This window comes from Tenrec ecaudatus, chromosome 1, assembly GCF_050624435.1.
Source record: "Tenrec ecaudatus isolate mTenEca1 chromosome 1, mTenEca1.hap1, whole genome shotgun sequence".
In the NCBI taxonomy this organism is placed as follows: domain Eukaryota; kingdom Metazoa; phylum Chordata; class Mammalia; order Afrosoricida; family Tenrecidae; genus Tenrec; species Tenrec ecaudatus.
This window is the reverse complement of record NC_134530.1, coordinates 160,925,887-160,951,484: the sequence shown is the minus strand read 5'-3', so window position 1 is coordinate 160,951,484 and position 25,598 is coordinate 160,925,887. Positions and strand designations below refer to the sequence as shown.

The following is a 25,598-nucleotide window of genomic DNA, read 5'->3' as shown; positions in this document are numbered from 1 at the left end:
AAGTGGTCCCGGGCGGAAGGTCTACACTCAACAAAACGCCCCCACTCCAATTCCGACACACCGGCGGGGGGGGGGGGGGCGGGGGCGGCAGACGGGACGTGCCGCGCGGGGTTTCCCACGTGGACCATCTCCGGGAAGCCGATCGTTCCGTCGTTCTCTTACAGCGGCCGGTGGACTGACTCGGCCGACTTTGAGGCTCGCATCCGATCGCTCTGACCCCCGCGCCACCGGAGTCCCTTGGGCCTGGGCGGCCGGAACCAAAAAGCCGCGGCCCTGAGGCGGGGAGACGGCGCGAGGCGCCCGCCGGCCCTCCCCCCCTCCCTCCCTCCTTCCTCCGCCGCGCGGACGTTCGCCAGCCTCCTCACCTCGACCTCCAGATACGGTCGGCCCGCCCCGCCCCGCCCCCTCCAGGCCCCGCCCCTCCCGGCTCCCAGAGGGAGGCCCGGCCTGCTTAAAAGCGGCGGCCGCGCGAGCGCACCGACCCTGTCTGCGGCGAGGACGTGGGCGGCCGTAGGTCGGTGGCGGGCTCGGACGCCGGCGCCGCCCCCCTCGGAGCCATGCTGCGGAGCTGCGGCGCGCGCCTGCGCACTGCCTGCGGCCCGCCGGGAGGCGCGCTCCTGCCGGTGAGTGACCGCGAGCCGGGGCCAGCGACCCGGGGGCCGGGCGGCCGCTGCGAGTGACCGGGAGACGCGCGGGCGGCCGGGCGGGGCGGGGGGCGTCGGCTAGGGAGAGGAGCCGGCCTTTCCCAGTCAGAAACAACCTCCGGCGACAAGGTCATTTACCGTGATCCACTAATTCATCCAGCTGGCCCTGAGGAACTGGCCTCAGAATGGAAGCTTGCGCTTGCTCGCCGGAGGCATCGGTATTTGCGGGGTTTCTTCATCCGGAGGCGGCCGGTTAGACTTCCACCGCTGGCCCCGCTGCCGCATCAGGCTTCTTTCGCGGCTCTAACCCGCGGGAAAAGGAGCGCTACTGTAACGGATAGGAAGGTGGACGGTTCGGCGACTCCAGGGTATGCGTCGGACTGCTAACTTTAAGATCGGCAGTTCAAACCCACCGGCGGCAGCTGAGGGAGGGAGAACATCTACAGCCTCCGAAACGTTATAGAGTCAATTTAGAGTCGGTCCGATGCACTTGTTGGCAGCGGACACAGAAATTCTGTGTCAGCGCCGGATCCTAACGTAAGCAGTCTCGGGTTCAGGCTCTCAACTCTTATCTCTTAAGGAGGGGCCTCTTCCAATGGCTTAATCCTGATGGCCTCCACCTCCTCTTATTTCTGAAAATGACAACCTTCTCTGAAGGTTAAGCAGATGCTTATCAGTTAGCCATTCCCTACCTAAACCAGTTCCTCACCTACTAAACGTTGTTAATAGAACCAACCGCACTGCTGAGGAGTGGGGGACTCCTGGGGAGCCTGGAGAGAAGAGTGGAACTGCCCAGAGGGTTTCCAAGTCTGTATGTCTTCGCAGAAGCTGCCTGCCACACCTTCCCTTAGAGGAGCTGCCAGTCAGCAGCCAAGCGCTTTCATTGCTGTGCCACAGGTTACCTGAAGGTGGGCCAAAAATAATAAACCAACCTCACCGCCTCGGAGTCGATTATAGCCCATTTCAACTGATTAGGTCCCAATAATAGGCAGGCATCATTTAAAATTGGGTAATAAACAATGGTTTTCAAATACCTCACCGTCTAATTTATGAGGAAAGGGAGGGAAATTGCAAAATTAAAGTATGTATGCACTGTGTGTTACAATAAGGGACAAAGGAGACACAGTAAGGAACAGCTGTGTTGAAGCAAGAGCTAAAAGAGGACTTGAGTAATTTAGAGGAGCGGCTTCTCTATTCAGCCACTGGCTTTCTCTTCAAGACTGAGTGGGGTTTGGTCAGGAATTCTGTACCATTCTGCACATTGATAAAGAAAACGTGCTATGCCAATCCCATCACCACGGCGATGAATTAGATTACTTTAATTATATGCTGGTGCCCTTTAATCTGTGCTAAGGATACTTAAGTATTAGTATTTATGGGCTTTACAAGTCATGCTCCTTTCTTTTGGTAACTTGATCTTAAAAGGAGACACCTTAAAAAAAAACATCGCTTAACAAGTCCCACTTTATAAATGTATCAATAAAGATTCCTTCTCAGGCCTTTCTTCTACTCAGAGCAACAAAAGGTAACAACAATTATTTGCTAACTTCCTTCATGTGAACAGTCTGTGCTATGAATTTACAGGTGCCTTTAAAATGGGCTTTAAGTATCTCTTGCCTTTCCATTATTTTATTTCCCACAGCATCATAGTGTCCATGTGGGATCTCAAACATATGCCCCAGACTAAAACGAATACACACACACACCCCCTTCCTTGTTCTCCTGTTCACCCCCAGTTTTTATAGCCACAACTCTGGAATTATCCAAGACTCACCCACAATTAGTCACTTCCCACATCCCTTAATCCCAGTATCCCAAATTTCTCAGAAATATTTTTCTTCTCATTCTTGTGGATTTAGTAGTTCTGAACATAGCTACCTGAACCTTTGCCAGTCTTTTTACCTGGTTTTCCTGCCATTTCTTTTTACCTTTGAACTCATCTTTTACACTAAAGAGAACTTTCCAGAGCCTGCATCTGTGTTATCCACTTGCTTAAAACTCCTTCAGCCTCCCCATAATTGACAAAGAAATGCTTGCTAAATATTCAGCTACCACCCTACGATTTCCGCCATATCTACATTTTGCCTATGTATATGAATCATTTTATTGGGGTTTCTCACAGCTTATAACAATCCATACATCCATTGTGTCAAGCACATTTGTACATATGTTTCCATCATCCTTTTCAAAAGATTTTCTTCCTACTTGAGTGTGGGGGAAAGGCCAGCCCCCCACGACTAATCTCGGGTTCAATAGGCTCAATTGTACGGGTAAAAACACTTGGAGAAGTTTCAGGTATTTTCAGGAACATCTGCCAGGACTATGCTTCTGACTGGAATGGAACACATACCGCTGGATGAAGAAACTCTAGAGGATTTCCTTAGCATTCACTTCCAGCGTGGGAAGAACAGGGGTGGAGAAGTAGACGTGGTCAAGTGCTTACTAGTCCAAACTCAAATAGCTTACTTTGAAGAAGAAACTGATAGTCATGTGAAAATGATGAATTCTGAGCTCAAATCACTGTGAACATTTGACATAAATAAGAGTCCCGTTCTTTAAACACAAAAAATATATATAGAGATTATAATAAAGTCATAGAGAATAAGGACAGATAGAAAAGAGATTGAAATAATGGAGTCAGACACATTTCATGGTAGCATGCTCACTTCCTGGATGGCCATGATCTCAGCAGCCAGGTCCACCCACACACAGCGTGAGCAGAGAGGGCAGGAGGGAGGAGAGGCAGGGGGAGAGGAAGCCGGGGAAAGAGGAGGGGGAGGGACACCAAGGGGAGAGGGAGAGACGAGAGCTTTATTGCTAACCAAGGCTTATATCTCTTTGCGGGGTGTACAAGCCCTCTAATTACAGGTAAAGACACGTCACAGGAAGGAGCTGTGCTATAGGTACTACAGTAATGAGAGGGGGACGGTCTAGGGGTATACACAGTCTTGGGATATACATGTGACAAGATGGGCAGATCCTAGATTCAGGATGGCAGTCTAACTTTGGATGTGACTGGGCAGGTTTGACCTCTTCTCCATGGAAACCATTATCAGTAGTGTGTGAACCATACCTACAGTGGACCACATACCTTCAGGGAGAATATCTCTACACATCTGACATCCCACCATGTGCTGGCAAATGGCCTCTAATGTTTGGCATAACTTTGGGGAAGACAAAGCTAGGGAAAAGTCTTTTTATGTCCCACACTTAAGCCCTTGGTATCAGCTCCTCATTTTTTCCCTCCCTCTCCTATCCTCCCACCCCCATGAACCCTTCATAAGCCTTGATAAATTATGATTATGTTCATATCTTAAACCATCTGCTGTCTACCTTCACACGTTTCTCTTGTTCATCTCCCTGGGTAGGTGGGGGAGGGGTTATACATCAATCATTGCTATCAGTTCCCCCTTTCTACACACACACACGCGCACACACACACACGGTATTGCTACTTCCATTGTTGTTCCTGAGGGCTTTTATCTGTCCTGAGTTCCATTTGTCAAGAGCTCTTATCTGTACTAGTGTACATGCTCTGGTCCAGCTGAATTTGTAAGGTAGAACCAGCGTCATGATAGTGGGGTTGGGGGTGGGCATTAAAGAACTAGAGGAACATTGTATGTTTCATCAGTGCTACACTGCACCTTGTCTCTTCCCTGTGACCCTTCTGTGAGGGGATGTCCAATTGTCTACAGATGGGTTTTGGGTCTTGATTCCGCCCGGGGGCCCCCCATCAACAGCATTTTGCCTATATTCTTTTTTCTAAAGATACCCCTTTCTTTAAATAAACTTCATCCTAAATAACTGTGAAATCATAACCATGATTTACTTTGTATGTGTATTAGGTCTCTCAGGAAAAAGATGTACCTCAGTCCTTGGCTCCATGCAAAAAAGAATTCACGCTGAAATCTGGTTTGTGATCCAAGTGAGTTTATAGAAAATAGTAGCAGTTTCAGGTTGTACAGTAAATGGAACACAAACCAGACGGAGTCCACAACACAGGTGTGGGACTGTGGCCTGGCCACTCCAGAGTGCAGCCTCATTGTGTTACATCATGTAGCAGCCACTGGGAAAGAGAGAGCCAGAGCAAAACCTCTGGCCTTTTCAGGGGCTCCATTGGGAGGCGTGGTCCACAATACTGGTCAACCCCATTGGCTAAATCAAATTTGCCTAGCTAAGATGGGCCAATCCAGGTGTAACGCCCACCTAGGTGTACCACCCCTTCTGGGCCAGATACTCAAATGTCTGAGCATGCATAATGAACGCCCCAGTCCCTATTCTAGCTACCTAACATTTCCTCCCTGAAGACATACTGACCCAAATCTTTGGGGTACTGGGTGACGACATCTCTGGCTACTTCCTGCTGACAAAAGAGGCGAAGTGGGGTTGGGGTCCATACCCTTCCTACTCTGTTGGAAGGGGCTGTCCATTCAAGGCCCAGGATAGATAAAGTTGAGGTGGTCCAGGAGAGGGTGGTCCTGGAGCTGGCACACTTGGTTCAGAGACCATGGTAACCTGAGAACTTCTGGACAGACAAACAGGTGAACAGTGTAAGTGAGGCAAGGGTAAGATTGTGAGGTGACAGTGCCCTTGGAGTTAGGTTAGTGTCACAGGAAACAAATAGAAATCTTAGGACTAACAGGTATGAGTGTTTGGTCACTATAAGCATAGGAACAGAGTAAAAGCATTCACAATTTCCCCTAGGAGGGTACAGGGGTTTGGCACTACTGGGTGCAGTGGGATCACTGCTTTATTTATTATCCTGAGGTCTTGGACCAGCCGATAAGACATGTCTTTCTTTTCAACTGGTAGTATGGGGGTGTTACAGGGGGAGTTAACAGGGACCAAAACTTCGTGTTGGAGGAACTTACTAATAAGAGGTTGTAATCCTTTGATGGCCTCAGGTTTCAAAGGACACTGTCGCTGATGGGGAAACTGGGTAGGATCTTTTAGGAAAATCTTTACAGGGGTAGCACACTTAGCTTTGCTGGGGACTCTTGTGTCCCAAACTTCAGGGGTTATGGCTTGTTCCCACAGTTTGGGGGGAATCTGTTTCCTCCACTGTGAGGAATGGAAAGCTGTAGAGGGATGAGGATGAGGCCCAATGACTATGCAGGGGGGTAGCTTGGACAGTATATCACGGCCTAAGAGAAGAGCTGGACATTCAGGGACTACGAGGAAGCTATGAGAAAAATAGAAGTGATCCCATAGGCATCTGAGGGGGTCAGTAAAATGTTTCGCTACAGGTTTTCCTGACACTCCCAGGATGGAGCAGGGGAGTGGGGGTGGGGGGGTGCCAGGAGTCCAGGAAAGGAGATATGGACAGAATAGGTGGCCCCAGTATCTAAAAGGAAACTTACTGATTTACCTGCCACGTTGATGCTCACCGTAGGCTCCAGACCAGTAACAGCTATCTCTTCCTGCTGGGCCGTTGGGACCCTCCGCTTCAATCCTCCTCCGTTTGCAGCTGCACGTTGCCCTGTGGGCACCCCTCCTTCAAGTTTTTGGCTTTAGGACAGAGGCCAGCCCAGTGGCCGGTCTGCTTGCAATGGAAACATGGCGTCTAAGGAGGCTTGTTCCAGTTAGGGCAGTTCGTAGCCCAATAACCTAGTCGCCGGCAAATGTAACACTTGGTACCTGGTTCAAAGGTTTGAGAAACCTGGGAGCCATTTGACAGGCATCAGTTATTAAGTGCAGCCAATGCCTGGGCATGCCGGATGCCCGTCCTTCTCTCCTTCTCCTGGGCTCTAGACTCCCCTTCCTGCTCCCTATTGTAAAAGGCTGTAGTAGCACAAGCAACCATCTCTAGGGTGGCTCCTTCAGGCTTCTGCACTAGTTTTTGGAGCTTCTTGTGAATGTCCGGTGCAGCCTGTGTAAGAAACTTGTCCCTGAATAAGATTTGCCCCTCATAGGATTCTATATCTATAGCAGTATGGTTCTTCAGTGCCTCCTTTGGACACTCTAAAAAGATTATGGGTGACTCTGTAGGTCCTTGGTGAATCGCTGTCACTTTGGCATAATAAATGGCCTTTTTCCTACCTGCCTTTAGTCCATTTGTGATGCACACCAGGAAATGTTTCCGCACCCACTTGTCCTGAGGCTCACATTATGAGGTTTACTAGGGAAGTAAGATGTCAGGATCAGAAACAATTCAGGATCAAGACAGTCTTTTCCATTTTTCCCATAGGCACACCTCTCCAGCTTCTGCCCTGCTCAGGCAAGTCGCTTATAAAGATCTTTTAGCTCTGCTGATTACATGGCCAGGGGCACCCCACTTCACCAGTAAACCCAAAAGTGCTCAGCTCTAGCTCCGTGAATCAGGAAACCTAGGTCCCCCAAGTGCCTGTGAGGGCCCTTAGCCTGCCAGCAAAGTGCCTTCCCAAAGGCCCCCACCTTTCCCACTCTGGAGGTTTAGAAGCCCCAAAATCTCGTGCTGGTTTCCTGATTCTTTGTCACAACTTCTTGCTGCTTTTTGCCATTTCCGATGTCACTGCTCTCTGACTCCTGGCCCGAGGAGGGTCAGAGCAGGATCCAAAGGACACGCTCCACTCCTGGCTCCTCGTGATTGATGGTCATGAGATTCCTCTTCTTAACCTCTGCAATTGCTCATCAGAACCCTTAAGATGGCAGAGCTGACCAGTCCTTCATCCAGCTTCCAGCCATGGCAGCCTGAGCATGACAGAACAGAGCACTGCCCAGTCCGGTCGCTCCTCTGGGTCATTGTCCTATGGTGCTGCTCATGGGTCAAGTCACCTCCTGGAGGGCTTAGTTTCCCTCAGTTCATTGACCTTCAACTCTACCAAATAGAGTGTTCCATCCATAAAAAACCAGCCCCTTTCATCCTCACTCTGGTGGTTTAGAACGCCCCTCATAAATCGACATCTACTTCTCTTGTGACATTTTTCACACTTGTGGCTGCCATGCACTGAGGGCTGGGCCGCCGTGTTCTCTCTCTGCCACCAAGCCGGAATAGGTAGTAGGTGGTCAAAAAACAGTTTGTTGGATTTAGCTGAATCCCAGGTTTTAAAAATTAAACCCAGAGCACACAACTCGGGGAGTCATTCAATTAACTACTTCACTGGTCTCAAAAAAAGGACTCCCCTCAGTGACTAAGGGCAATACAGGGGACAGCACCGGAGACACAGTGTGGGAATTGCACCTGACCTGATCCCACCACACCAAGGCAAAGCACGGGGGGAGTGCAGTGGAACAGCAAGGGAATGGAGTGGCAAGGTCCCCAGGGAATGCTGAAAGTGGACTTTGGGGCCAGGGTGTGGTGCCCCAACAGACTGGACTGGAAAACGCTCCTAAGGGCCAGCAAACGATCCTTGAACGAACTACAAACCTTTCTTTTGTGGGAAAAAAAAAAAAAAGACTCGAACTCAGAGAGCCCAAAGCTGTCAGCTTAAGGTAGCAGAGTGGCAGGGGCTGAACCCATGGCTCCAATGCCTCCTGCCACTGTCCTCAGTGCCTATTAGTGACCGAGTTTCTGCTAGGACGCCTCCAGACGGGATGTGCAGTTGAATGATGCAGGGCTTTGGGAAGGAGCAGGTTAGACCTCGTGCATCCTCAGATCTATGTGGAACAGTTGACTCCCCCAAACCTAGCAACTCCTAGTGTATTCTTGACCTTCAGAAACCTTACCAATAACACAAGCAGTCCCTTAACACATGGATGTTGTATGTCATATGCATTATATACCGCACCCACTTAAAAACTGCATTTTGAAGGCAAGATAAAAAGGTATTTTGCAAGCAATGCCCGGTCTTCTCACAGCTGCACTGGCAGCTTCATGCCTTCCCTTGTCTTGTTTTGCAGTGGCCTTTACATAGACTCCTTTAGCCTGCAATGGTGGGCAGCTCCATCGTCTTCTTGGGGGTACCCCTAGCATAGCATCACTAGTGGCTCTGGTGTTAGTTCCATGGTACTCTTCACAGTTCATGGTATTGGCACTGAACATGGTGAAAAATATCAAGAGATCACCTTTCACTGCTGCACACAATTTACTGGTGAGACAAACTGCTCACGTGATGATTTAAACACACAAGTGTGGATCTGCTCAGTTGCGACTCCTGTGGCCCAAGGATCGACTATCTTTTAAAAGCTACTTGACTGGGACTGAATTCTGAGGAGCTTCTAAGGGAAGCATCTAAAATACAGAAAAAAGCTGTTTTCCTTTCTAATGCCTCTTAGCACTCTGTATGTAGCACTTCATCTCTCGAAGTCTCCGGGGCCCCTGCAACATTTCAATTCATCCCTGGGCCCTGGGGTCGCAGTGTGGGGTGTTGCAGAAGATTGCAGGGTGGGAGCTATGATCCCAAAGCACTTTCCGAAACCTAGGACTGGCCCTTGTACGTCTACTCTTCCCTCACTCGCTTCACCCAAATAATGGCCCAGTCTGTCCCATGCTCTTATACTTTCTCACGGGGATTCCCCTAATAGACTCCGACTCCCCTTACGAGCGCTCCCAGTCACTTCCATCCAATGGCCAGATCTGATCACGTCACTCCCCTGATTAAAATCCCTCCGAGAAGGTGAGTGAAGATTTAAAGCAGTTCGCGTGGTGCCGTGGCTCCTCCTCACGCTCAGGCCCCACCTGCCTCTCTGAAGCCAGTGCTCCTCTCCTTGAACCTGTGTGCTCAGCTTCCTGTAGGTGTTTATTTCATCATCTGCCACAGGGAGAGGCTAACTGGCCTGCTTCATACAACTGTCATGCCTCCTGGCATGTGCACACAGTGTTCCTTGACGAGTAGTACTCTTTCCAACTAGCTGTTTTCTACTTGAATTGAAGAAGCCCTCCCTCAACTCCCAGTCTGAGATGGACATCACTTTGCTGTACTCCAGCTGCCTGTCCACAGCCCACTGCTGGCACCTTTTGCCCAGAGGCGAATGCCTGTCCATGTTGCTTTTGGCTTCAGGACCTGGCTCATGTGTCCTTGATTCATGTTTGATGAGAAACTGAGACTAGGCTCTGCCGATACTAGCTGGGTGGCATTCGGCAGTGCCCTGCCTGCATCTCCATGTCTCCCAAGGAGTCTGGACCAGGTAATCCCTGAAATGCTCTTCCCCTCAAAACTAATAAACTTCTGGGCAGAAGGAAAACCGCGAACAAGTCTTGAGTCTTAGGAAAATGTAACAGATACAGTACGCCTCACATTACTCTTCTTTGTCTCTTCTTGTTTTTCAGAGGTTGTTTTCTTCCGAAGAAGTCTCTCTGAAAGACCAGGCTCTCCCCAAGCCCAGCTGGAGCAAAGAAATCAGGCTCCTCTTTGACCAGTTCATGAAGAAATGTGAAGATGGCTCCTGGGAACGCTTGCCTTCATACCGCTGTCCAGCCCTAAACATCCAGAACTTGGAAACCAGTTTTACTAGCAAGCCCAGCCACTCGCTCATCAAAGGTATTTGAACACTGTTAGTCTGGGTTGACTAGAGAAACAAATTCATAGACATTCGTGTGTACAAGAAAGCTTTATATACAAGAGTAGCCAGTCCAGATCAAGTCCATAAGTCCAATATTAGCCCATTGTGTCCGATACCAATCTAAGTTTCTCTTCAGACTCACCTAACACATGTAATGATGCCAAATGCAGGAAGATCACAGGTCAGTGGGTGGAAAGTCTTATGGATCTGGTGGCGGTAGAAGCATCTCAGTGCTGGCAGAAGCCTCCATGTGGCAGCTCCAGCTCCAGGTCTCTGACTGCATCAGGGTAGCTCCATCGGGCTTGTTGTCAGTAATGTCTCACAGGGAGTAAGTGTATCTGGCCTCCAATGAGCTTTTGATCTCTGTGGCACCTACAAATGAGGTCATCAAGCTGCGACCTGATTGACAGACTGGACTCCACCCCTTCATAAATTGACACCAGATTATATAACCATCTCAGACATCATATCTTAAAACTAAGGGACTGCCCACAGAGAAGAAGCACACAAGCCTGTGTGAACACGCGGTGTTGAAGGGATCAGGTAGCAGACACCAAAGGACAGAAACCATCATTGTGTGATCACCTTCCCCACATAAACCCCGAAGACGAATGTGTGCATAAGTAAGAGTGGTGAAGAAGGCTGATGGTGGTGGGCTATCAAGAGATATAGCATCTGGGGTCTTAAAGGCTTGTAAACAAGCCGCCATCTAGCCCAGAAGCAGCAAAGCCCACATGGAAGCAGCACACTAACATGTGTGATCATGGAGGGCCGAGGGACCCAGGTTTCAAGCACCAAAGGCGTGAGGGGGAGAATCATTATCACCGTGAATGAGGGGTGCGCGTGATGGAGTCCCAACGCCCATCTGTAGACAAGTAGACATCCCTTGCAGAGGGGTAGTGTGGAAGAGATGAGTCGCTCAGGGTTCAGTGTAGCAATAAGGAAACTCACAACCTTCCTCTAGTTCTTAAACGCTTCCTCCCCCACCTCCCCCCCACCCCCAAGTATCATGGTCCTAATTCTACCTTGCAAACCTGGTTAGACAGAAGATACACAGTGGTACAGATGGGAACTGGAAACACAGGGAATCCAAGACAGATGAAACCCTCAGGACCAGCAGTGAGAGTAGCGATACCGGGAGGGAAAGGGAGGTAGAAAGGGGGAACCAATCACAAGGATCTGCATATAACCTCCTCTCTGGGGGATGGGCAACAGAAAAGTGGGTGAAGGGAGATGCCGGGCAGTGTAAGATAAAATAATAATTTATAAATTATTAAGGGTTCATGAGGGAGGGGGAAAAGGAAAATGAGAAGCTGATTCCAGGAACCCAAGCAGAAAGCGAATTTTGAGAATGACAAGGGCAACAAATGTATAAATGTGCTTGACACAATTGATGTATGTATGGATTGCTATAAGAGTTGTATGAGCCCCAATGAAATCATTTAAACAAAATTAGGGAGCGGTGAAAAAGAACTAGGGACTGCTTGACATTCTAGTTACCACTTGAAAGCAGAAGGTTATATTGTGGGGATTTCTGTAACCCTCTAGTGCAGTGGTTCTCAACCCCCCTAATGCCGTGACCCTTCGATACCGCTCCTCATGTTGTGGGGACTCTCAACCATAACATTATTTTCGTTGCTACTTCGTAACTATAATTTTGCTACTGTTTTGAATCGTCATGTAAATAGCTGATATGCAGGAAGTATTTTCATTGTTACAAATTGATCATTAAAGCATATTGATGAATCGCAAAAGCAATAAGTAATTATATATTGTGAAATATTTATTTCTAATGACAAGTAAATGAAATCTTGTCTTGAAGCATGGTGTAGTATAGGTAACAGTCTTAATATCACAACAGTAAACTACATGGCTACATTTTTTGTATGTAAAACGCCAACATCGGTGCAAAGGTTGCGATATCTTCTTTCACACCAGATCAGCATATCTGCATGTGACCTGCCTGGAGACAGATAGAGGAGTAGTGTCTCAGTCCCTAAGACCATCAGAAATATGTGTTTTCCGATGGTCTTAGGAGACCCCTGTGAAAGGGTAGTTCGACCCCCAAAGGGGTCATGACCCACAGGTTGAGAACCGCTGCTCTAGTTTAATAGGGCCTGATACATAGTAAGCCCCTTATAAAGATGTGTAGGAAGAAGGAAGGAAGGTAGAACCAACCACCAGGGGCCCTGCTCCAGATGTGGTGCCTCTGCTTTCTTTTCTTCTCATTGTGGCCCCTAAAATATGGTGCCACTTTCCTGGTGTAGGAATTGAACTTGGCTTCCAGGACACTACGTTCTCCTTCGTCATTGGTTCCCCGTTCCAGTTTCTTTGGCCAGTTCTTCCTCATCCCCTCAGACTCGTTTCAGTGTCCCAGCTCGCTTGCCTCAGTAGCCCTTTCTTCTCTATGCTCAGTGATCTCCGCTTATCCTGGAGCTTCAAAGAACACTCACAAGTTTACTAGTTTCTGGATTTAATGGTGAAAATTTTGAATTAGGGTTCAAATTTTGATTCCCCAGCTGACAAGCTGTAGGACTTTGGACAAGGGACTCAACCTCTCTCGGCCCCAGTTTCACCATAGTTAAAATGACCTGCTGTCAAGCTGACTCTGACACTAGCGCTGCGCTCCACACGGTGTCACTGGTGGGTCTTTCTGCAGGTTCATCCCCAAGCCTTTCGTTCAAGACACTGCAGAGACTCGGACCTCCAGCCACTAATTGGCCGCATGTGTTGACCGTTTTCACCACCACACTTCCGGTATTTGTGGGTGAAAACAATGCCTGAAGCAAAGTAGAGTTACCTTAACCAAGAAAAATGGCAGAGATTATAGTTTTCCTGATAAAATTCCATTATAGGAAAAGGGAAGAGTTGCTGGGTTTTTTGTTTGTTTGTTTTTCATTTTATTAGGGCCTCCTACAACTCTTACCACAATCCATACACCCATCAATTATATGTCAGGCACATTTGTACATTTGTTTCCCTCATCATACTCAAAATATTTTCTTTCTACTTGAGCCCTTGTTATCAGCTCATTTTTCCTCATCCCTCCCCATCCCTTCCCTCACGAACCTTTGATAATTTATTAATTATTATTATTTTTACATGTCTTATACTGTCCAAAGTCTCCCTTAACCCACTTTTCTGTTCTCCGTCCTCCAGAGAGGGGGTTATAAGTAGACCCTTGTGATCGGTTCCCCCTTTCTATCCCACCTTCCCCTTTTCCTCCCGGTATCACTACTCTCATTATTGGTCCTGAGGGGTTTATCTGGATTCCCTGTGTTTCTAGTTCTTATCTGTACCCGTGTACATGCTTTGGTCTAACCGGATTTGTAAGGTAGAATTGGGTTCGTAATAGTGGGGGTTGAAAGTATTAAAGAACTAGAGGAAAGTTGTATGTTTCATCGTTGGTACACTGCACCCTGACTAGCTCGCCTCCTCCCCAAGACCCTTCTGTAAGGGGATATCCAGATGCCTACAGATGGGTTTGGGTTTTCACTCTGCACGCCCCCTCATTCACAATGATATGATTTTTGTTCTTAGATGCCTGATACCTGATCCCATTGACACCTCGTGATCACACAGGCTGGTGTGCTTCTAAATATATGCACATAGATCTATTTTCCCATCCTCATATATATTTACATATGTATATATGAATGCTTTTATTTAGACCTCTATAAATGCCCTTTACCTAGCTCTTTCCTCTATTTCCTTTGACTTTCCTCTTGTCCCACTATCATGCTCAGCCTTCATTTGAGTTTCAGTATTTCCTCTCGATTACATTGGCCTTGATCAAGCCCTACCAGCCTTCTACACCCTCCTCACCATCGATTTGGATCAGTTGTTGTTCCCTTGTCCCTGGGTTTGTTAGCATCCACTTCCTTTCCCCCGCCTCCCCCTCTCCCATGTCCCCCATCGGTCCCCTTCTTTTCTCCTCCAGATTCTTTTTCCCACCTGTCTTATCTAGAGTGACCTGCAGAGGTAATAATATGTACACAAAAAAACAAGACAAAGCAATATAAGAAAATAAAGCAACAACAGCACAAAACCAGTGACAAGAAAAAGAAAAGCCTGTAAATAGTTCAAGGTCTTTTTGTTAACTTTTAGGAGTATTTTCTGGTCTAGTCTGATGAGGTGCCACACCCTGGTCCCAAAGTGTATTTTTGGTATTCCCTCAGAACTTCCTTGCTCTATTCCTCTTGCTGTTCTGTTGCACGCCGTTAGTGTTTTGCCTCGGTGTGGTTGGGACAGATAGGGCACAATTCTCACACTGTTTCTCCAGTGTTGTCCCCTGTAGGGATATGGGTCAGTGAGAGATGTCTTGTCTCGTAGTGGGACCGGCCATATGGTCCTTTCTGTGCATTGGCTGATCGGAGCAGAGTTATCATCCTCAAGGCTTGGTGGGCCAGGATGTGCTCCACTCTCTCTTCCTCCCCCTTCATTTGCTCCTGTGTGCTCTGATCAGACACATCCCTCTCCCTGAGCTATAGCTTCAGTGCTGTCCTCTGAAATAAATTATTCTGGGGGAAGGGAAGACTGTCCACGTAGTTGGGTTTGGGGCCAGCCCCTCAGAGAATTGCTGTTTTTCAAATGAAGGAAATCACTAGGAATTTACTTATCTTGAACAATTCCATTCTCACACATTGGCATATCACACAATTATCTGAGTATTCTTGTACCATGACAGTCCGGCTTCTGCTCTAACAGCACTCTGAGAGGTCTTCCCGTAAGCTACCAGTGGCCTAAGGATCAAATTGCTTAGACATTTTCAGCCCTTTCTTTGCTAGATCTCCCTATTGATCTCATCTCTCTGAAATTTTCTTCTTCCTTGGCTTTTCTAAACCTCCCTGGCCAATCTTCCTTTTGCCCTTCTTCCATTTGTGCCTTAAATGTTGATATTTTGTTGAGTTCCATTCCCACTTGAATTTGCTTATTCTTTCATGCAACCTACCAACTTCCTCTTTACTAAAACTGGGTCCTCTCAAAAACAGAAGGAGTTTGAGTTCCTCCTTGCTATCCAAATCATTACTTCCCCCTCTTCTTAGGTCACTGCCCTGCCCTGCCCTACCCCTTTGAGGTTTATACCATCTGATTTTATCACCCTCCTCCCCTTTCCGGTTGCTGTCAACTAGCAAAGACTCCCTTTTATGTTGAGTGTTTTAACTCCCATTGAACTGCCTTTCCCGTCAACCCAACTCCATTCACCGTTGTCACAGCTCCAGCAAACCCCACTGTGACTCCTCAGCTCGTTTTTCCCCCTGTTGACCTATGAGCTTTTCTTTTGCCCCACCCCAGCCACACACACCCATGGAGCCCTTGAACCTTAATGCCTTCAGAGCCCGCACAACCTTCACAGCCACACACTTAGACTTCCTGCTGTGTGTCTGATGACAGTCTTTCATCCTTCCAGCTCACTTGCCACAGGGTCCTTCAGCAACAATTCTTGGACCTCGTTAAGACTTCAATCTGTGGATTTCTTTTTATCCCATATTGCTCTTCTATCTGACTTTCTAGCCCACTGACTGAGAGCCCCAATCTTAGATAAATCCAACCAGTGGCCATCTCTTCTTTGCCCAGGCCCTCATGTAGCGGAACCACAGACCCATGGAGTGTTTGAGCCTGACCGGGTGTAAAGTGTGACAGCGGTCTTCTAGCTCAGCTCCTGCCTCCACTCTCATCCCCTCCAGTCTCTCCTGTACTCAGATGACACAGGGACTTGATGTAAATCTGATGTGCCACCCCTCGTTAGCTTCACTGTCAGCCCGTGTCTCTAAAGACTGGTGCTGCTCAGAGTTTCATGTCAACATGAAGCTCCCAGGAATCGTGTTCAAGTGCAGGTGCTACTTAGTAGGTCAGGAAGGGGAGCCTGAGATTCCACATTCCTAGCAAGCTTCTGGATAAAGCTGCTGCCACTGGTCCAGGAATTACCTACCCCCCACACAGCAAGCCACGGTGTGTAATAAAACCTTAAATTCATTCATGGAGCAAGTGGTTTAAGATCCGGGCCCTGCCTCCTCTTTGAGCCCCATCGGTCCCCTTTAACTTGGCATTTTACTTTCCAGCCACACAGAACTACAGAGAGAGTCCCTTAGCTTACGTTCACTGAGTTATTTCCTCCTCTCTAACTCTGTTCTCTCTGCCCTCTTTGCCAGAAATGTTCATTTTTCCATTTCCCACTTCTAAGACCTATTGAACTTTTTTTTCCATGCAAATAATAAAAGAACTGCCAGTTCTTCAAAGGTCCTATTAAACCCGTTCCCAAGGCACAGGGCTGGTCCCTTCTTCCCCACAGTGTCCTCTGTCCTCCAGTGTTGACCGACTGCTTTGTCATCTGTTTATGTGTTTTAAGTCTCAGAGGGCCCACCCTCCAGAGTTGAAGCTCCTGAAGGATTGAGGTCGTTTATAATACACTTGTTTTTCCCTCTTACAATAGTGTTTTCAATAATAGTGCTCTAGGATAAATAAGACTTCATTTTTTACAGAAAATGTATGTGATTCTGCAATAACAGGTTTCTCAAATGGTTCAATTTAGAATAGAGTGATGTAGTTTTCATAGTTTTAGTACAAAAAAAAAATCAAGTCTTTCTGTGGCAAGACAATGCTGTCCTTTTTTCCCAATGAGAACTGCAATTACTGTACAGTATTAGCATACAGAAAAATGTTTTCATATTTTGTATTCGAACTGTATCTTTTAAAATAACCATTTCAAAGGCATAATCCACTTACCATATAATCCAGTAGTTCAATTGTATCCAGAAGAGATGCACAATCATTACCACACTCAATTTTAGAACATTTTCCTCCTTTTCAGAAAAAAACATTTACACAGCGCACCCTTGGCAGTTAAAGCCTTTTGTACTATACAAGGCCCATAATCCAGGGTAAAGTGTAGGTATATGCTTTCATAGCTCCCCTCAATCATTCCAGCCCTCCCTAGGCCAGAGGGCAGTCTCACCCACTTGGGGAAACCCAGTTCGGGGTGCTGCCCCAGGTAAATACTGTCCTTTGGCCCTAACGCGGTTAATTATTCTGAGACCTGCCTGTTACTCCTGTTCCCATTGCAGAGCTATCCGTTTGGCTGAACGTGGACTACTGAGCCGGGTGGTGAGTGCACTTCCCGGGCCAGTCTCTGTCCAACCAATAAGCCTGGTCATTTGTCAGACGTGGAGTTTGAGTCACATTTTTCTCCCACTCTACCCAGGACCTTCAAAGTGGTCCCTTGGAGAGCAGCTGCTGGTGGTGGCCCGGCACCTTCTAGTTCTTCTGGTCCCAGGGTTACGGAGACGCTTGTCCATGTGGCCCATGAGTCCACTGGGCTGACTGTGGCCATGCGTTTTTCAGGGTCTTCACTCTTCTCGTCTCTGGCGTTGGCCTTTCCGAGTCCCCTCCACTTTGCACCCAGTGGACAGGTTGACATTTTACACAATGATCCACCAGCCTGTGATTTTTTTAGCAGGCGCAGCTGCTTGCTTCTGTTACAGCATTTCTGCCCCACCTGCTGCTCCGTGCTGCATGCTAAGCATGCTATTTCCCTGCAGGTGCAGCGGTTAGGAAAGAAGACCTGCTAGACCGGGCCAGGCTCTTCACCAGAAGCTTTGAGGATGGCCTAGGCTTTGAATACGTGATGTTCTACAATGGTCATGAAAAGAGAATCGTGTGTTTGTTTCAAGGAGGTCTTTACCTGCAAGGACCACCTGGGTAAGCAGGATGGCCTAGAAATGGGGGGGTGGGGGGGTCTGCCATCCTTTTGTCTCGTAGTGCCCTCTCTCCATGTCCTTGAACCGCCATGGAGGCAAGAAAGTGGGAATGTAGATGTATGTTCCTTGACAGGGAAAGATGGTCACAATATATTGCTCAAAGGCAGACGTATAGGACATTGGGCACTAGAGTATCATTTGAGGGAATCCCATTAAAATGTTAGTGGTCACTAGATAGCAGTATCATGAGCCTTACAGCGTTTACTTGCTTTTGTTTTCATTCATTCTTTTGTCATCTTATGTACACATTTCCTAAATTTTAAAATAAGGAAAACGTATAATTCACATTTGTTGGCTTAATAAAAGCAGAATATAAGTTTTCAAGATTACATTTCAACTTTGTGCTTGCTTGTGCTCTGATTTTTAAGTTCCATGTTCATTACAAATGCTTAAGACTACACTGTAATACTGTGAACAAAGTAGATTCTGACATATGGTATGCCCTAATATTCAGTACACTGAACATAGGCTGAGTGGATCTTTCCTAAGAAAGGTGTGGAGATGGATCATTTTTGTATGCATGTGTGCAAGCACACAAGAGAGACTGACTGACTGACTCTCTGTTATCAGAACTTCTAAGGACATTATTTTCCTCCTCTTGTAACTAGATTCCTCCACGGAGGGGCCATTTCAACCATGATTGATGCTACGCTGGGTATGAATGCATTGATAGTTGGAGGACTTATCATGACTGGCAATCTCAACATCAACTTCCGAAGGTAAATGCATAAGGACTCTTTTTTTAAGCGTTATATTGGCACTTCATCCACATATGATACAATTTGATAGTTCAGTCTTATCGAGAAGCGTTGTACCATCCTTATTACACATTCACTTTTCGAACATTTTTTTCTTCTCATAGGGACTCTTGCTTCTCCGTAGATGTCACAGGTCAGGTTCTCCAGCAGCAGATCTGGATTTGATTGTGAAGGGAGCACTCCCGGGGGACACTCCTAAGGGAGCAGGAGAAGCAGGCTCGGGAAGGGGGTTAGAAAGCCACTGCTGAGCTCTCAGTCCTGCAGAGGGTAACTGCAGCCTGGTGGGGCTTGGGGACTCTGAAATGAGATCTGCACCTCAGAGTTGTCCAGCACCAAGAAAGGGAGCAGGCCTCTCCATACTCTCTCACAGCATCCAGGCCACTCAGCCTGTGCCATGGGGCTCAGTCGGACTCATACCAACCCTCTCTAAGGTCACTGGTGTATAGGTGTAAATCTTCACAGGCGAGGCAGCTTCTCTTTCTCCCAGGGAGTATGTAATGAGTTTGAACCCTGCAGTCGGGACCAAAATGTCCCAGACACTTCTAACTCTGTGATCAGGGCAGAGCGCCCACATCCAGTCTAAGGGTTTTATGTAATTTCACACAGACAAATAACCAGACAGTAAAATGAGTTATCTAAGCTACAGGCAGAAACACACAGGTTACACTCTTAAGTCCCTTGAGGCTTTCCAGGATAAGGACTCGGCCATCTGTTCTGACTAGGCCCCACAAGTAGACACTACTTAGAGGACCCGAACATGACCCAGCAGCGACAGAGGGGAGGTAAACCCGGTTCTTCCATCCCACCGAAGAATACAGCAGAGGAACTTACTCAGGTCTCGGAAGGGACCCGCTCACCCCTCCTGCATTACCCAGGGCAGGGGCTTGTGGGCTGCTAACAAAGTTTGGTGGTTCAAACCTACTAGCGGCTGCAGAAGGACAGTGAGGCTTTGTGCTCCCATAAGGACCCATTCTACTCTGTCCTCTGTAGTCACTGCGGGAAACAACCAAAACAGCTCAGAGGTCACATCTGACCTCTAGCTACACAGGGAGAAGGAGACTCCCGCTGCACACAAACCCAAGCCGTTTTCTCAAGGCCAAGCCCAGAGAAGCTGCCACCATTCCTCCCTGACATGACTTCTGCTGGATCCCAGAATTCATTGCAATGGCTGCACAGACAATCCTCACAATTGTGAGAGTTGATTAGGGAAGTTAACAGTTTATCCCAAGTCAGGCTTATTAAGTAAGGATACCATCACTGGTCCCAGCAGCTCCTCTCCTGAGTCAGCAGCCAAGTCTCTCTCTGATCCTTAGCCTCTCAGCCACGTGGCCCCTGGCCTCCAAGCATCAGGCAAACCACCTCACTGTCTCATGTTCTCAGCAGCACGGCCCCTCTGCTCGGCCTCGGCCTGGCTCCCTAGCTCTGACCCATGATCTCCGGGGCCCCCGGTCTCCACCTGTGCCGCTTCAGGACGGGATCTCAAATGTGATCCAATGATCCAACAGTGGCTCTTCCTGTCCTGAGAATTCTCTTTGTGCTTGCTTCTGAGATCTCTGATAGCCAGGGATATAGCAACCCAAACTGACCAGTCGGCTCTCAGTGTCTTGCACACGATTTGCATAGTCCCAGCCAGTCATTTGGTGTGAGTTACAGAGGCGAGGAGAGCAGAGCCCTGCTAAGAGATTCCGCGGGCTCACCTGTGTACGCATCTGTAGCCATCTGAATACCAGTGTGCCCACAGGTGATCATGGCTCAGGATTACTTTGGTTATGCTATGCTGGCCACATCCAAGTTTCCCCATCATGAAAAATAACTGGTCTTTGTAAAGCACACTTTGTCCACGTCCCTCCGGCCTGAACACGCCCCCCGCCCCCCGGGAACATTTGTCTCTCTGTATCGATGCCTGTCTTCTTATAAAAGAAGGACCATCCAGTATTTGTCCTTACATGTGATATAATGGTTCACACCACCCTCTCCGATTATGTAGTATTCCGTTGTATGTTTTACCACGATTTGCGTAGCGTTCTTCTGCTTAGGGACACTTTGGTTGTTAATAGCTCCAACCCCTAACCTACTACGTGCGCCATAAGGGCTCCATTTCCACATTTATTTGTTCTTGTGAAGAAGGCAGCAATGAACATTAAAGAGAGAGCGACTCTACTTCACCCCGAGTCACGGCGAGTCGGAATCACCTCAGTGGTGGGAGTATCTAGGTTCTTTCTGTGTCATGGGTGGGCACAGGGTGGATCAGGTGCCCGCAGGTATCTCTCCCTCAGCATGGACATGGTCAGGTCAGGGTGGCACAACTGTGTTTCTTCTCTTGGACTGAGTCTGCCATCACCACTCCCACTCCCGACTAACAGACCCACTCTCAACCAGCAGCGGTTGGACAACCCTGGCTAGTGCCAGGGGCAGCCCGCATAACAGCAGCTCTCAAAGCAAAACTGTGTGACAGGGACCCCTAGACAGTGTATACCCTGGCTCTGCTGGCAGCCTCTCATCCTTCCACACGGCCACCTCCTGGCCCCCTCGGGACAGGCTTTCTCTACCCTCTTGGCATTAGTGTGACAGCGCTCAGCACAGCTTGGGCATCTGCCACTGCCAAAGGCAGGCCAGCATGGCCACACAGCCGCTTACTCTGCTCAGCCATCAGCCCGGATGGGCTCCAACTTGACGGCACATAGGTCCACCGGTAGTCACTTGACTGGAGACACCTCGCTCTATGCCATGTGCTGACTGCCCGCCCCGACCACCCTGATACTCTCTTTGCCTCTGGTTCCCTTCTGGGCCTCTTCTGTGTTATCAGCTCTGCACTGCAGCCCTTGGCCCATCATGCAGCTCTTCTGTTTGAGTCAAGGAGGTTCTCCACACGGGGGCTCAGGTCCAGCGGCCAGGTCCAGCGGCCGGAGGGGCTCCTTTGCAGACTCTTGTTGACCAGGAGGTTCCAAAACCATCTTCCATGAGACTGGCTTCTTAGAGAGGCAAAGCCCTCACCGGTTGTAAGGAGCAGCTTCCCTCGCAGGTCCTCACACTCCTGACCAGCTCTGTGGGGTGGACTGTTTATGTGGACAGCCAGCCTACCAACTCCCTGGGCAGATTGCAGGCATGCCCGTAATTTTGAAAGCCTGGCAAGACCAGAGTCAGAAAGGCGACATAAGAGAACCCATTGTATCCCACCAACGTAACACCAAACCCACTGCCATCTAGTCGATTCTAACTCCTAAGGACCCTCCAGGACAGGGTATACCAAACGGCTGATCTTTGGATAAGCAATTCTATATCTGTGAGTATCTAATAAAATAGTACCACAGAGGACACAGTCAAGTTGATAGAGCCATAGGGGGACTCGCTTCCTCCACTTTGATAGAAGGAGGGTTTTGAACAGACCACCCCACCCTCTCTTTCTCGAGAGGAGCAGCGCCCTGGTGCCCGCCCTCGTGGCTAGCAGTCCACCACTGCCCCACCAGGCTCCTTTTCATCGGACCCGCCTCCCGGCCTTCATTGCTGAGGCTGGAGAGGTCTGTGGAGCAGACAGCCTCATCTTCCTCCGGCAGAGAACCTGGTGGATTTGAAATGCAGACCTCATGGTCAGCGATCCAACACTTACCCCAGAGGCCACACTGCACCTCGGTGTCCTTTAAAAGCAAAGATCAGCATGCACTAATTTGACATACATACATATGTAATTTGAAATGTGTGCATAACACATGCATGCATCCACAGCCAACAGAACAGTATGGACACTGACACAAGAACAGCGGAGAGCTGTGGGGCAGAAGAGTTGACAAACAGAGTCCTGTAACACAGGTCTCCACGTGAGTCATTACATGATAAAATACCCGGTGTGTAGCCCAGAGAGAGGTAAATGGCTTTATGTGACTGCCTTCAGAGAGCCAGGGTCATAGATACTTTGTGTCTTTACTGTAAGCAATCGGTACCCAGACCTACCCTGTGTGGACAGTCTACGAAAACAAACTCTTCCCCCAAGCATAGATGTTTTACTAGCTTATTTTAAGGATCAATAAACAGTTTCTGTAAATATTTGATGCTTTCTAGCCATACATACTTCCGGAGAGAAGATTCAATTCAGTGATAAACTACTATAGTAATTCTAAATCTGTGAGTACCTAATAAAATAGTACCTCCCCGGACACAGTCAAGTTGATAGAACTATAGAGAGAAAGGAACTCATCCACTTTTACAGGTTCCAACACCTGTTTTCAATTACTGATATGTCAAGCTGACCCCCAGAATTTTTTTAAAAGAGGAAATTTAATAAATGAAAAAAATAATAAGCACCACATATTGGACATATGTAGACCCTACCTCCAGTAATTTGAGGAAAATATACTTATATCCAAAATAGAAAGACCATTTACAAAAACCGATCACATACTGGACAGTAAATATCTGGATACTGTTCATGAATCAGAATCTGACAGGGCATGTTCCCCGGCCACATTAAACTAGAAGTCAAAATGAAGGGGCTGTGCTCCCCCCTACACTTGCCTACATCTTCAAGTTGACATAAAATCATCTAATGACCACCCTCCGACTAGCCTAAGAGCCCTGTTGGCATAGTGGGGTACCCCTGGGTCTGCTAACCTCAGTGGCAGCAGTTCAAAGCCACCAGGCACTCCTTGGGAGAAAGAGGAGGCTCTCTACTCCGGCTTTCTGTCCCCATAAAGAGTTAATCTGGGAAACCCACTGGGGCAGTTCTACCCTATCCCCGAGGGTCGCTGTGCGTCAGAGCGGACACAGTGGCAGTGAGCTAGTGGTCTTTGTGGTTGAGAGGTCAGGCATGACCAGGTGCAGACGCCCAATGATGCAAGGTAGTCATCTGTGTCTGTGTCTCCCCCATGCTTTCCTCTGCGTCGCCTTCATCCTCATGCACAGTGGCCCCCAGCTAGGCTGGTGCAGAAGAAGCACTGAACCCTGAAACTCCATCAACAGTCCCAAGACTGACTCTGGTCACTCATGTCAACCCACATGGGCTCAGAATGGGGTGAGGTGCTTCTCCAAAGGAAGGGGTGTGTTGTGCATCCCTGAAAGAGAGAGGTGAGGGGTGGGAGAGAGCTAGAGGAAGGGCACAATGTTGGTAAGAAAGTAAGATGCTGGGCAGAGAAGGCCACCTGATGTCCCCAGGACCTTAGTCAATCTTGAATTTGACTCGTTAAAAGAACAAAGCTGGAGCGTCCAATCTTGGGGCTCAGGAGAGGGTGCCGGGCATAAGAGCAGACACAAGGCAAGACAATCATGGTGATTGCTTGCTTCCTGCCTGCAGTTGCTTCCTCATCCACATGGTGGTGCTGTCGGAACGGGAGACGCACCACCCTGCACTACCCGGTCTGGGTCTGGCTGCCAACTGACTTCACTCCAGAGACATTTTAATCTAGTTTCAGGATTCCCACTGGTGGCTGGAGCCATTGGTCACATGTAGCTATTTAAACTGAAGTAAGATTCATTTAAAGTTTCTGTTTATCATTTCACCTTAGGCACATTTCATGTGCTCAGTAGCCCTGAGTGGCTGCCTTATTGGGCAGCTAAGATCTACAACTTGTCTATCACAGCAAGTTCTGTGAGAGAGCACCAACTAGCATGGCAAGCTGTCTTCGCCAGTTATTCCAAAGGAGATTGGTGAGGGTTGCTTATTACGACTGGAACCATCCTGTGGCCCTGATTCTACGTCTTTAGAAGATTTCCGCTCCCTTCAGGCTTTGATCTGGTCCTCCAGAGAGACTCGGTTACCCGGAGCAGAAATTGCTGTTCGTCTCTTTGAACCTAATGCAGCAAGGCAGTCTGGTGCCCTGTGCCCAGGAGCCATGAGGGCTGGCTGTGTTGGCAGCCTAAGGAATGTTTCATCTGAGCACGTCAGCACCCTCTAATATCAAGTGTCGTGAATTGGTACCCCTTGACATGCACTGCTTTATCTCTCGGTGTCCCCGAGACACGGTGAAAACGGATTGTTTTCCTTCTGCAGGCCCATCCCCCTGTGCTCTGTGGCTGTGATCGATAGCCGACTTGACAAAGTTGAAGGGAGGAAGTACTACCTTTCCTGTGCCATTCGAAGCGCTGATGAGAAGACCCTGCACACAGAGGGGACAGGTCAGACACTGCTCCCCCTCCAGCTCGCTCTCTCCCCTCTTTTTCTTCTCGTGCTGCTCTGCTTGATAAGCCATACATGCCCAGAAATAAGGATGTCTGACTCTGCCACACAAAGAACACGGTAAAGGTATTTTATGGTTGTTGTTATTGTTGTTATTAAAGGTATTCTTATACGTTGCTGGTAGAGAATGGTTTGCCAAGATCTGTCAAAATGACACAGTCTTTGACCCGTTTCCAGAACTTTATCTGACAGGTATAATAACATTCACTGGGATGTTAATTGCGAGATTCAGATCCACCCAAAGGGAGCTTAGAATAAAGAGCTGACAGTCTACATCTGAAACACCGGTCCCTGAGCACCCTGTGTAGCAGTTCCACTCGCCGTGAGTCCGACGTGACTAGACGTGCCTGGCTCTTACACTACCGTGTGCGAATTATAATGGAAATGCTTCCTCAGGAGGCCAGCGGTTGTGGTACTGATGGAAGTGCTATTTGCAACAGCAAAAGGTGGGACAACAACGACGTCCATGCACAAAATACACTATTGCGCCCATAAAACAGAATCATGTATGAAATGGAGCACTCGCTAATAAAACTGACTGAAAAATGCAAAGGGCAGGGCAGTGCGTTATCATTAATGTGAAAAAGAAGGCTCAGTCCTCCTTCCTGCCTTCTCCTCTGTTCTTCTCCCCTCTTCCCTTTCCCCTCTCTCCCTTTCACCCCTGCCTTCATGGCAAAGGATCGATCCCAGAGCCAGTCAGTGGCGCAGACATGAGGGGGGTGGGGGGTGACCTGGCGGGAGTGGCAGAGCCCAGAGGACTGGGGAGGGTCTGCACAGGAGTGTGGCTCTGCAGGACATCAGCTCCCAAATGGAGGAGGAAGGGGGGATGGATGACACATGCAGGAGGGCCAAT

General features: G+C 48.4%; 1 protein-coding gene across 1 annotated transcript in view; it reads left to right on the top strand.

Annotated features, from left to right (window-relative positions):
* Positions 1–390: 390 nt before the first annotated feature.
* The window catches only part of THEM4 (thioesterase superfamily member 4), a 35,593-nt gene continuing 10,385 nt past the window's right edge, over positions 391–25,598 (top strand). Inside the window, exons 1-5 of the mRNA XM_075562169.1 lie at positions 391–623; positions 9,832–10,042; positions 17,603–17,762; positions 18,430–18,540; positions 24,560–24,684. Coding sequence (XP_075418284.1) covers positions 558–623; positions 9,832–10,042; positions 17,603–17,762; positions 18,430–18,540; positions 24,560–24,684 — 673 coding nt within the window. The 5' untranslated portion in view covers positions 391–557. The remainder of the gene's footprint in view (positions 624–9,831; positions 10,043–17,602; positions 17,763–18,429; positions 18,541–24,559; positions 24,685–25,598) is intronic.